This window comes from Haemaphysalis longicornis, unplaced genomic scaffold (genome assembly GCF_048455015.1).
Source record: "Haemaphysalis longicornis isolate Haplotype H1 unplaced genomic scaffold, Haemaphysalis longicornis Haplotype H1 scaffold_9, whole genome shotgun sequence".
Lineage (NCBI taxonomy): Eukaryota > Metazoa > Arthropoda > Arachnida > Ixodida > Ixodidae > Haemaphysalis > Haemaphysalis longicornis.
In genome coordinates this window covers 49,679,494-49,692,771 of record NW_027526460.1, presented here as the reverse complement: position 1 = coordinate 49,692,771, position 13,278 = coordinate 49,679,494, and the positions used below count along the sequence as shown (strand labels likewise).

At 51.0% G+C, this 13,278-nt stretch overlaps 1 protein-coding gene across 6 annotated transcripts in view; it reads right to left on the bottom strand.

The window, feature by feature from the left end:
- LOC144152880 (uncharacterized) overlaps positions 1-13,278 on the bottom strand; it is a 350,752-nt gene that overhangs the window by 38,777 nt on the left and 298,697 nt on the right. For 5 of the 6 annotated variants that reach the window (XR_013319246.1, XR_013319245.1, XM_077684404.1 and 2 more), the window contains one exon: positions 6,416-6,734. Coding sequence is in view for 4 of the 6 variants with exons in the window: in XM_077684404.1 (XP_077540530.1) it covers positions 6,416-6,734 (319 nt within the window). In the remaining 2 variants the exon portion in view is untranslated. Of the gene's footprint in view, positions 1-6,415; positions 6,735-10,395; positions 10,546-13,278 lie in introns of those variants that run through there. The other variant, XM_077684407.1, reaches the window with a different exon arrangement.

The following is a 13,278-nucleotide window of genomic DNA, read 5'->3' as shown; positions in this document are numbered from 1 at the left end:
GCGTGCAACAGAAATTATTCGGTTTTTGTACTCAACCGCGTATTAGAGGGCACTTTCAAGACATAAAGTCGTGGATACGGTGCGGGTGCACTTGCGTCCACATCCGCGGCGGCAGCCAACTGCAGCGTCGGACTTATGCGCGCTGTTCGCAGCCGCGGTTTCACCCTTCGGTGATGCGAAGTGCTCGAGGGCACGTATAGCGCCACCAGATAATGTGAGTGCGAGTAATAATATATTTGTTGACGCCACTACCGATAATCGGGTTGAAACGCAGCAAACGATGAAGCTGGTGTTTTTTTTTTCTGCGAGATGCGGGCGCAAAGCGCATGCGCTGGCACAGCGGCCACTGACATGGTGGTTTTCAGTGTTGCCAAGCGAAGGAATCGCCCACTAAACTTTTAAATGAATACCACCTATATATCTATGTGCCTGTATGTCCATGCGTAATAATAAGCCTTGTAGGTGCTCTTGTACCTTCACTTCATATCTCCTAATTGCCCCCATGTCAACTGTACTCATATTTATTTCTGCAAATAAAGTTATGGTTGAAAAAAAAAGCGATGATAGCTCAATCGGGCAGGCGCCGGTTGTTTTTTTTTTTTTTTTTTCCTTTCCAATTGGCTGCTCATGTTATTGTTCCCCGCCGCTGCTAACCCTGGGCCGTTGAAGTGGCCCAGCGGTTCGGTTGCCGGTTTCACGGCGCAAAGGTCCCGGGTTCGATTCCCGGGGACTCCCTAACCACACTTTTTTCGTGAGGCTTCCAGGTTTTTTGGTGCGACGGGCAGACAAACCTCGGTCAGCACAGCTCTGCCGTTAAAATTACAACATGCGGATACACGCAGGACGCAAGTGCTTGAGCGTGATCCATTCCGTCGCGTTTTCCACATGTTATCTGCTGAACTTTTTCAAGGATTATTGAAGGGGGTAGGATTGTGACTTACTGCACATTTATCTACTCGCGTCTTGTCTGCTAACCACTTCGCTTGAACGCTTATTAAGCCATCGCCACGTGATCGAGCCCATTTCGGCGATGTTAAGCTTCATAAAGATGGAATGTGACGTTTAAAGCACGCTTGCACTAATATCGCATACAAGAAACAGACGGCGAGACAGTCACACTCTCGAATCCACTGAAATCGTGGCTTTCAGCTCCGGACTCGCTGATGCACTGGTGTCCACGTTGCTGTGAATTTCCATGTCCGTGAAGCCTCGACACGTATTCGGAGGTCGATTTTGTTCGTTTTATGGGAATGTCAATTTAAGAGACCTGAATAATAATAGGCATACTTTTCGCCCCCACTATTAGTAACAGCTGCCGCGGGCAGTCACCAAACCCACGACCTCGCCTTCCGCGCTACTGTGCGCAAAAAGTAGCAGTCAATGACACCGAAGTATATAGCACTCGTTTATACTTCGCCACGCACAGAACGATCAGCATTTTCGAAAAGGCCCGCCAGAAGAGCCCGTCTGCAGAGAAACCACCCTCGTTTTGCGACGCACAGCAGAGAAGCAGCTTTCCCTTTTACTGACCACACAGGACTGTTCGCCGTGCGACAACAGACGCCAGGAACACGAACACATCGTCCCGCAAACAACACATTCCAGCGGTGCCTCACGACGGCCGGATTTCCAGCGGCCGAGACAAAGCGCCGGAGACACCGTAGGCGGTGTCATGGCAAACGGTCATTTAAGTCCGCCGCGCCCACTTGCACTGCCGAGCGAGAAAGCGAGCGAGCGAGGGGACATCCATTGTCTCTGGACGCCAAGCCGGATGAGGGGACGTCGGAAAGCGGCCTCATCTTCCGCTTTTCTCTTTTACAGATGCTGGAAAGGAAGGCACGTCGTACACGGCGTTTCCCGTCATGACTCTCCTGCGGGCTCAACACTGGCGCCCCTGCTGTTCCCGAGAGGAAGACGAGGGTTGTGTGAACACCACCTCGAAAACCTAAGGCCCGCAGTTGAAGCCCACCTTCCCATCCCTTTGATCTGAATGGTTTTGAGACGTTTATCTGGCGACTGTTTACAGTCCAGCCTCAAGACAAGAGACACGGCCATTCACCGGCGCAGCGTTTAAACCGATGCTGGGCAGGCCTTCTGGCACCTGGGTGGCGTTTGGATTCGAGGGGGTGTCTTTTTCATCCTCGCAAAGGAGCGGAGAAACCAGACGCAAGTCCGAGAGAGAAAGAGATGGAGTGTGGAAAAGAAAGAGAAACAAAAGGACCTCGCGAAGAGTAGGAGCGTTTAATGACTGGTCCTCGTTTCGGGGACACCTGCTGCCGTCACGGTACGGTAAGCTCGGTAGGCCTCCGGATAGAACACACCCACTCTTTTTGCTTGCACCCCCCTCCCACCCCTCTTTTTTAAATTTTTTTACGCAACAGGTTATAGAACGAGAAAAAGCAGCTGCACTAGGTCGAAACAAATAAAGAAAAAAAAATCGAACAATTCATGCACCGTTTACGCTTTTTATGCTATTTATATGAGAAGAAGAGAATAAGTTATCGGCCTACTATGGTGGTGTGTGGGTCATAGACGTTCGCCTTTGTTTTATCTGAAAGCTGCCCATCAGTTGAGCAGAGCGTGCAGCTAAGGAAACGACAGCTTTCGTCTCTCTCTCTCTCTCTCTCTCTCTCTCTCTCTTGTCCGAGGTGAAGTCCATAATCGGCCGCTATCAATGCATATGCATAGATGCTAATCTAGGACGGTAGTTACAGCCGTTCGGCTGCAAACGCCGCACACTAATTTTCTCTAGCGCCACCGCAAAACTGATCTTTCCGATGCTATGGCCCCAGTAGAACATTTCAAGATTATATCATTCCCGCGAGGAAAAGGCAACCTCCCGAACCTCTCAGCGCAATTATATAGGCGGCCTTATTCAGCGTGATTTATACATAGGCAATCACGACCCCTTCTATAAAGTTTCTCTTCAACGTCTTGCGTCTGTAAATAAGACGCCCTATGTGGCGATAATGTTTGGCGTAAGGACAGTGAAGCCTTAAGCGAGCCTCGCAGATTAAATGACTGTACGCAGGTACGGCCTAATTTGGGGCACAATTGTGTATAGAAGATGTCCAGGATACGTACAGCCGAAGCATTTATCATACCACATAACTCTACTCATCGAAGCTATATAAAAACGGAAGTTATAGGTAAAATTGTTTCGAAAACTCGCGAAAGATTCTGTGGAAACAGACAACCCGCCGCAGGACGCGGGTTTGATCTCGGCCGCGGTTGCTTTTTTTTTTTTTTTTTTTCTGGTGGAAGCGAAAAACGAAAACGCACGTATGTCGAGATTTCGGCGAATGTTATAGGTTTTCAGATGGTCGAAATCAATTCGAAGACCTTTGCTAAGACACGCCCCATAACCAAGGTGTTGCTGCTTCGGCGTGCAAAATCCCCAAATTTGAATGTGACGTAAGTTGGCGGCAGCTTTAAACGTGTTTGCTTCTGATCCCAAAATAACAATAAGACGAATATTACAAATACCTTTTTTGTAAGGGTGGAAAAAATGCACGTGAGAGGCAAGACAAATACCTACCTAGAAGCTTCTTCAACATCATGATCATAGAAACGTGCTACGTTCGTACGAGCAGGCAGCAACGTCACGTGCCATGGGCCTCGCAAATTAAATGGCTGCGCGCATGCGCGGCTGACCTTGGACACTTTCTTCCAATGAGGTACTACAAAGGACGCCGACCTGAAGCGTTCCTGATACAGTATAATTCCGGTCATCCAGCGTAATCTGAGACCGGAGGTTAGGAGCAGATTGTCGCAAGAAGAAAGATAGTTTTGGAAGGAGTTTCCAAAAGCCGGACCGCGAAATTTCTGTCTCCGCCCTAGAGCGCCAGAAGTGGAGGAGCTGCTTCCTTTTTTACGATCGCCTCGTGATTGGGGCCGATGCGCCCGGTATCGTAGCTTGGCCCCGGCGATGCCAGTCACCTCTCTCTATTTCCGACCGGCGCTAGAGCGGAAAAAGATGTTTTTCGCTTTAAAGCACTCCGCGTTATCTAGTTTATAGCAAGAGGGCACAAGTAAATTCTACCCCTTCTCCAAATGGAAACAATAAAATAGAGTAAAAAATAAAACTAATCGACTAAGCAATGAGTATGCGCACGCCGCACACAAAGCAGGGTAGGCAAGCCGGCGGAAGGGGCGCATTCCACGCCAGCCAATTTTGCAGTGCTCGCCACTTCTGTGCGTTATTGCCCCGCGACCACAACCTACGTGAGGCTCGCGGATACCATATTCTACAAAAAAGTACCTTATCTCGAAGATTGCGTGTTGTCTCAACCATCAAAGGCGGTATTCTCGTGTTTTGTCCATTTTGTTTCCATTTCGAAAGTGTCCGTTTTGATTTGAGCAAGCCTGTTGATTGGCTAAAACCGAACACCCGGATGTGACGCCATGCAAGCGCGGCGGAGCTATGAGCGGCGGCTTCTTGGAGCAGACTATTTGGATCAGACGATTTTCCGTCGCCTTGTTGTTGGTTTGCTGGCGGAACAATAAACACATAAAAGATAGTTTAAAATAGGTTTAGTCGTTTAAAAGGTGTTTGCAAGAACAGTTGCGCGAAAGTCCACCTACAACTGGAAGTACGTCACAATAAAACGGACGCAAAACGGACGTTTTCAAAACGGACAAACACGAGAATACCGCCCCAGAGATTAGCTGCTTTTTTTTTTTTTTTCATGGAAGTATGCGGTTTTATTCCGCAAGGTAAGTGCGAGATTCCCAGAAATAACGCGTTCACGTCACATCAATGAATTTTTACGTTGAGCGTTGTTTGGGCTGGTGTCGTGCTCTGACACCCTCGGGTAGAAGGGGCGGGGGGAGGGGGGTAAGGGGGGGGGGCGTATCATAAGCGCTGTCCTTCAGTTGCCCCCATTTGTCAACATGCCCACCCCCCCCCCCCCCCCCTTCCTTTCCTCAGATAAAAAGAAAACGCCACCGACGACAATAATCAGCTCAAAATTCGTTTACGTCGTGTTGGCAGGCAAAAGTTTTTACAACTTTCATTGCTGCGAGTATATCTTTCACGTCAGTATAAAACGCTAAATCGTTCGCGTCTGCGCTGCGTCTTTCTCCCGAAATGGGATGGATATCTTTGCCTGCCGTTCGTTTGTATCCTTTCCCTCACGGCTGTGCGTTGGCACTTAGCCCGTTATGGGAGTCAATGCACCAGAAGGACTTCGAACTCGCCACACGCAGTTGAATTCCCGCGAACATATTCTTTCGGCAAATGACACCTCCTTTTGCGTAGCTCCCTGCGCAAAGCTATCGCGGGTCGAACACACAACCAACGTAACGAGCCGCGCGACGCTTTAGCTTCTTTCCAACAGCAATGGACTGCGGGAGTTCAACATCCGAGTATGCCTTCCTTCTCGACAGGATAAACAGATGACTGTACTGCGCATGCGCGAGCTATCCCTATGATGCAATGCAGGCCCCTCCCGCGTTTAATGTATATTCGACGTCATTAATGGCAGAACAGCGCCGCGGAGAGAGCGCGTGGCTGCACGGGGCACCTGTCATTATCGGCAATTCAGCATCGCGAAGGAGACGGGCTCTTCGAGAGGAGGCATCGGAGAAGGGTGGGGGAAGCCGTAATCCGGGCACTTTGTATGCACCCGGGTCTCTGTGTCCCGTGCTCGAGGCCGCCCTGAATAGGAGGCAATTGGCGGCGCCGATGGCGGCGGGGCGACTCTTCATTATAGCTCCCTCGTTCGCTTTCTTCTTCTTCTATTTGTTTCGGCCCGCTACATCAGTGCGTCCTATAATCTGACGCTTTTTGACGGAGGACAGAGCTCCCCTTCCCGTCGTAGCAGTGCCGCGGTTTCCTTTCACTAAACGCATTTTGTAGTCACTGGCCGCCGAAAACCGGTCGAATTAACTTTCACCTTCCGAGGAGGCACTGAAGCCTGTTGCGCAACCTGACGACGGCGTTTAGTTCATTTAGCCTTCGTTCATTCGCAGCACTGAGGCCGAGAAAGACGGTGGGGACCCGCCCGCGGGCATGCGTGCACGCACTTCACCGGCCAGGCTGTTTGCTCGCCGTGCGGCTGCTTCAATTACGTCTCGCTCTCGTTCCGATATGCATGGTATGCGAGAAATAGAGCAGGTTCGATGTGCGTGAGTGGCGCGCGAGTGCCGCGAAAGAGCAGGTCCTTGCGCTCTACTGCAACGTCATACGCGGGTGCATAAGCAGGTCCAGTGCACGTTCAGTGCAAGTGCGAGTGCTGCGCAATAGCAGGTCATGTGGTGGAAAGGAGGCCAAGTGCACGTTTAGTGCAGGTGCATGTACCGCGGAAGCGGTGCTCGAGTGCACTGCGGATGCAGCACGAGTGGAGTAAGAGTGCAGGTGCGGGACAGGTTGCAATGATGCAGCGAGGGTGCAGTGTAAACGGGCAGGGCTCACCTGTTCGGGCTTGAGTCCCGGTGGCACCCAGGTGTACTCCTCTAGCGCGCATCCGCTGTCGTCGTCCGAGTGGGACTGTCGCTGGACGGCCTCGGTGCTGCTGGGACTCGGGTTGGTGGGCGCCCCCGCCGAGGTGGGCGGCGGCGGCTGCTTGCCGTGGTGGTGCTGGGGCTGTGGCGAAGTGCCTCCGCTGCCGCCGTGGCCTCCGAATGCCGGCGACGAGGTTTTCTGCAGAAGCCTGTCCACTTCGGCCTGGTTGGCCGCCATCGGGCCATCCTGGTGCTCCTCCCGCGGACACTTGCAGTTGCGGCATACTTTCCTGCACAGGAACAAAGGAAACAGAGTGCTCCGAGTCAGGAGTGATCCACGCTGCGAGTTCCAGCCTCAGTTGAAACTGTCACTAACTGATATTACTCATTGATTGAAATTGGCTGATAAAGCAACATAATGGTTCGCTGACAAATTGGGCGACTGACAGGTTGACTGATTGATTGACAGACTTCCTAAACGGTTATCTGAGTGATTCAGGGACTGAATGATTGCGCGACTGACTAAATGGTTGACGGAAATTCGGCGTAAGCGTCCGAGCTTACGCCGAACGACTGACTGAGTAGTTCACTGACTATAGAAGCAGCTATGATTTTACTAGTGAACATCAATCAAATGAATCATAAGTTTGCGTAAAGAGAAGTAGCAAAAAGGACGCAGGACACGAAAACAGGGAACACAAATACGCCTTTTTATGAACAGTATGAACCAAGTTGCCCAGCCTTTCGCTCTCTTGAACCATAAGTAAATCGTCCCGCGAGTACCAACTTCGCTAACGAATGCAGTAAAAACCCGGCCCCGACAACGGTGTACTGTGGCTGGGGATGCGAGCACGCACTTTTGTGCATTAAGAATAAACGAAGCTCTTATTTTTCTTTTTCGCAGTAAACTGCGCGACAAACTTAACAAGCCACACGAGAAGTGGAATCCCGTGTTTTTTGAAGTGCGCGTGTGTGCAGCATGCATAGAAAACTTGCGCAAATGCCTCCCCAGTAGCAATTAAGGCCGACCCATGTCGCGGCCGCCACAGGAACGACGGAAGCTGCGGACTCCTCTTCCGGCAACTTAAATGGGTATAGAGTCTTCCTCATAAAGCAACAATCGAAAAAAACAAAAACCGGCCCGAATTAGCAAGATATTTGCATTGATTACGACAAGCAATCACACACTTCAGTGGGGAAGGGGCATGATTGATGGCAAACTCCCCTCTCGCTCTCTTTTTGTGGACATTTTGTAGTGTACGTCCAGCACTGCGTTTTCCGCGTGCTGGACGTACGCTATACGTTCTGCACTTCGGAAGTGAATGAACGCGAAAGCTCTTCGACAGCGAAGCAAAAATGGTGAAGGGAACGAAGAAAATAAAGCACGGACGGTTTGTCCGCGCCAACAACAAAATATCATTCGAAAACAGCAAACATAACTGCTTATCAAGCCTTAGTCCATACCTCACTCCGAATATGGGTATTCAACGCTTTGGCAGGCTTCAGAGTACTCTGAAGCCTGTCGAAGCTTGCGCTGCCGCAGCATACGTTCCGGTCTACAAACTGCTGTACAATACTCCACTGCGGATATGTGCAACGCTGTGGGTATGTATCACTTTGATAGAACTGCTAGAATATGGTTGTGCGCCCGAGCGTCCGAGCTTACGCCAAATACGTATTTCGCTTACGGTACCACAACCGGTACATGAAGCTTGAAGTACGCGATGATGAGTCTGCAATGAGTACTTTTTTACAATAGGTACCAGTTGGCGAAGTTAGACCTCAAAGCGTGAAGTTTGGCGTAACATCCCACGTTTAGCCTTAACGTCGCGTGATTTTCAAGCGAAGTCTCCCGACATGCCAAACAACTTCACACTCATTGTACGCCGAGCCGGGGGGTACCGGTTGACGAAGTTAGACCTCAGAGCTTGACGTTAGCCCCAACGCCTAGTGCACGTGAACTTTCGCAAAGGCGAGTTGTTAACCGGAAATTACGGAAGCCCTCTTCGAGAATTTGAGTTCTTCTCCGAACTCCCCCCCCCCGAACTACATCCCCGAACTCCACCGAGGTAGGCTAATAGTGATTTTGTATTGAAAGCAAGCACGGATGCGAAGAGGGAGGCAAGCAGCGAATACACGGGCGGGAGGGCGGGCGGTCGCTTGCGCGATGTGAGCGCACCGGTAATTTGAAAGGACCGCGCGCGGTTGCTCTCTGTCGCTCTCGCGTACGTCCCCCGACGAGTCACAGGAGCAGCAGCCGCGGCAGTGGAGGAAATTGCCGGGGCCAGCTCCTCGCGGGGCCCAGTCCTGAGCTGCCCTGTTGCCGCCACCCGCGTATAAATAATTCATGGCCGCACCGCCACCACACACACGGCTGTGTGAATGCGCGCGCCCCAGAGGCGGCGGCATCTGCGCTGAAGCAGGGCGCACGCTTCTTTGTCTCGCGCTATTTCAGATCGGCGCGTCGATGGGAGGGGCATCGATGCCACTGATCTCGCGCTTCTGAAGATTCGCTGCCGTTATGAGAGCATAGCGTATTAGATTGGCCGAGGCGTGATTGGATCGCTGCGGATACGCCGAGGTTCGTCCACGCTGGAAGCACAAGCACGTCTTAGGCCTGGAAGGAAACGGGGCCACACGGCCCACCAGGCGTGGTGCTTAGTCACTTAAATGTATGGTCGAAGGGTAGATTTATGATCCTCCAAGATCCTGGGCTTCTTCCTCTGGTTTCCTTGTATGGTTAGAGAGAGAGCCACAGCTCCTAGCAGCCACGGCCGAGCGCCTGTTAATTGCAAATGCGTAACGAGGTGTGCGCCTAAGACGACGTGTGCGCCTAAGGTGCTTCTGCTACGGCATCTTGTAGGGCCGCTGACTAGTGGTTCTTCCTGCATAGGGGAGCGTATTATGGCACTAAACTGAACCCTTGCAGGAATTCCTTACTAATCATGTTGGTGGTCCATCATTTACCAAAAGAGCCAAAGGCGAGGAGGGAACTCAAGACGAGGACGACAAGAGAAGAAGAGCGCACGAACCGTCTTCTTCTCCGGTCGTGCTCGTCTTCTGTTTGCGCTTTGTCTCGGTCTCTTTTAATCGTGAAGCCTCAAAACGAAATTGTGGATTCGAGAATGAGGTACGCTCACTCGCAGTAGCCGTGCGATGCATTAACTGTCAAAAATGTGCGCCACAGACCCGTGGAGTCGTCGCTGCCCGTAAAACAGGGCCACGTATGTATTTGATGGCTTGTGATTATTGCCGACACATCTCCAGCTTTCTGCTCAAAAGGCCAGCCCTTCAAGAACCTAGTAAAACCACTGCAGAAAAGCGATATTTCACACAAAGCAACGAGTCGACTTGGATATGAACTGTGTTAGAATACTTTACAGGAAGAACTCCAGTTTTTGTGAAACTTGTATAAAAGTGACTGCCAACAGATTTCAATATGAAATTTTCCATGGCTTTTGAAACTGGTAGAGCAACGGGTTAAGCTTGCAAATGAGCACAAAGCACTCTTTCGCCGCCACTATTAGCTGCGCGAAAATGCTTTTCCGATTGATTGATTGATTGATTGATTGATTGATTGATTGATTGATTGATTGATTGATTGATTGATTGATTGATTGATTGAAGTCATGAGCGACTGAAATGAGTTGCTAAACCACTTTATTAAACCGTTGCCCAATACATCTCTGCGGGCGTTCAGAGCACGCGCTAGATTTCTTGTGGCCGCCCTCCTATAGTTCTTCGCGCGTTAATTATTTCTAAAGAAAGAAAAGGAAATAAATGCATACCAAAAAGGGTCAACGGACACATACAGGGTTAACAGCATGCCCGAGCAGATCAAAAGCAGGTCGGGCGGGGATCCGAAAATGCACAAAAACAAGAAGTCGCAAATTGGCAACCCCGTAGGCAGCGCGTGCTTGCAGTAATTAGGAAAATATCGGTAGATCTCACCGGCTTCCGCACCTGCTCCGGCAAAGAACATACGGCGGACGCGAGGAAGCCAGATGGGAGATCGCGGCAAGGCTGGAGGCAACGAGTGCCCACGCGGTATGCTTCCGCGGCGCGAGCTCATTTGCGCCTGGCCGCTCCACGCAAAGGGTTGGTTGCCCACGCGATCACACCTCGCGGGGCCACGCGTAGGGCACGGGTGAACACACGTAATAGCGCACCCAGAGACAGAGTGCCCGCGTAGGCCACCTGCTGCGCTACCAGACGTCGGGCATGCGCGCCAGCTGTTGAAAGGTACGGCACACACGGGAGCGAACGGACGCCGACGCGCGCCCGCGCGTTCGTTGCGTGATTTATCCGGAGAGGGGGAAGGATGCGGAGGCCGAAGAGCGATGCCGCGTCCGTTGACGCACCCGCGTGAGTTACGGGCTAAGCAGGTGGCGCGCGTGCGCCCGGGTGGTATTGAGAAGGGATGAACACAAACGCCTTGCGCCTCCTTGGGCTGAGAGGTGAGGATGGAACCCCATCATCGTTGTACGTATTCCTAGAATCCAGAGTCTTCAAGGCAAACCAGTTAAGGATTCATTTCGAGTAACTTGCTCACGCAGGAACCCTGGCGAGCACCGGCCTGGACGACCAGCTTCGGCTGGCTCAAAGAGCTGCCGATGCCGCCCGCGCTCAAGGCATATTGGTGTAAGGACGCATCCTTAAAGCCTCAATACAAATCCACATCTCGCTATCAATAAAAGTTTATTATTTGCCTTTCTCTTGCGCTTCCTTCCATTTTTCTTTTCATTTTTTTATGTCACGCTACTGCGGTAAGCGCAAACATTGGGGGGGGGGGGGGGGGGGGGGGGGGGGGGGGTTTGCTGCGGAGCTGCGCATTAGCTAATGGGCTACAGTCTTCCACAGTCTTGGTTGAAGCAACGTTTTACCCGCTTATCATCTCCTCCTGCTTTGGTGTAGGGTAATTTAGGCACAACTGCTGCATTTCTTTCAAGTTTAAGGGGGCTGCTACGGCCTCCACATTCGTTCGAACAGTTTTTCGCGGGAATTTTTGAGATATTCCGCGCTAAAGTCAAACCTGATGTTGCAGCTAAATCTGTGGGCGACTGTACAAGGCGCGTCGCAGTGAAGGGTTCCGGATTAATTTAGATAACTCGGGGATCTTTAGCGTTCTGAGAAGCGGGCGTTTTCGCTTTATATTTAGAGGAAGCCTTTATGAAGGCGGGAACGCCAAACAAATAAGCTAGGCAGCCTTCTGAAAACTGGACGGTCAAGGCAAAACAATGAACTACCAATGCACATTCTAAATATCACTCTCGACGTTCGCTAATGCGTGACTACCAAACTGGGCATGATATCAAGAAAAAAGCTCGCATACCACATACCGCGCTACTGGCAGCTCGCGTGATTGTGAGCTTGACTACTAAGAAACGCGGGAAATACCTCACACCACTTTTACCCGCCACAGTTGACGAGGACTGCCCAGCGGCCCGCCTAACACCGATTCTGTGTGCTATAGCGGTTAAAGCACAAGGCTAATCCGGTGTGATCGAGCGCTGCCGACTTGAAACGCACCCCCTGTAGCCTTGACACAGAACTGGCGCGCACGCAAACTCGTGATTTCCCTGCACGATCGGCCGAAGTTAGCCATTGTTCTACGCTTACGACGATGGCTTGTCACGAATCCGTGCGGTGGGAATTGTGTGGAGGCTGCATAGGCGAAGCCTTTTTATATTCTCTCTTTTTGACGGCCACTTAAGCAGGTCGAACATTCAGCTCCATTCTTTAAGCCTGCTTTTGATACACGGGAAAACCGCAGGCGCTTATTCCAATATCTGAGCCAAATACGACTCGAAAATGAGGACTTGAAAAAAAAAAAAGGAATTTAATCTTCGAGCGAGCTACAGCGCAGGCACAAATCGTTAAGGCTTACCATACACAATGTGGGCTTGTTGGAGTGAGAAAAAAAAAAGACAAGGTAGGGTACACCGTTCGGGCCAAACCTTCTGTTCTAGTCAAACCACCCTCACCGCCGTTTTTTGGAGACTCTAGCGCACTTTGTAACGTAATCTGGTACGCGTTTAGTTATATTTCCTGGGCAAATAAGCAGCATGGGGCTAACCACTGAATAATACATTCCTTTCTTCATTGCTGCGTTTCTTCGTCAACGTTTTTCTTTCATCGTGCAACATATACCCTTTACAGGATTGGCCAGATATCGGGAGCATTGAGGGGCTAGTGCGCCCCATTCACAAACTGTGAATTGGAAACGTAAAAAGTTGTAGAATAGTGCACGCCCCGTGAGACCTGAACATGATGGCACGTGAGTGGAACAGGTACAGTCTTTGTCAAAATTTTGTGGGCCAAGCCGGAAACGCGCAGGCTGCAAAAAATTCAGTGTACAAGCTTAGGTCCCGAGCGAGGCTGAAACTTTTTCGCAGGAAAGCTAGAGAAAACTCTTACTGCCTCGTAATTTTTATGTCACATTTAAAGGTAAAGCCGACTCTTTGAATTTTGTGGTCGAGAAGGCTTAGGCTTGGCCCACAAAATTTGGCAAAGGGTGTACATACCCGCCGCGGTGGCTCAGTGGCTAAGGCGTTGCGCTGCTGAGCACGAGGTCGCGGGTTCGATTCCCGGCCGCGGCGGCCACTTTTCTGATGGAGGCGAAAAGCAAAAACGCCCGTGTGTACGATGTTTCGGCGCACGTTAAAGATCCCCAGGTGGTCAAAATTAACGCCCTCCACTACGGCGCGCATCATCGCCTGCGTTGCGTCGGTGTGTTGTGTTAAAACCCAACAATCAATCAACAGGTATGCAGACCAGTCACGCAGAACCCCGATTCTAGGGAAGCTGTGGCGTGTGCCAGTCTGCTTGCTGAAG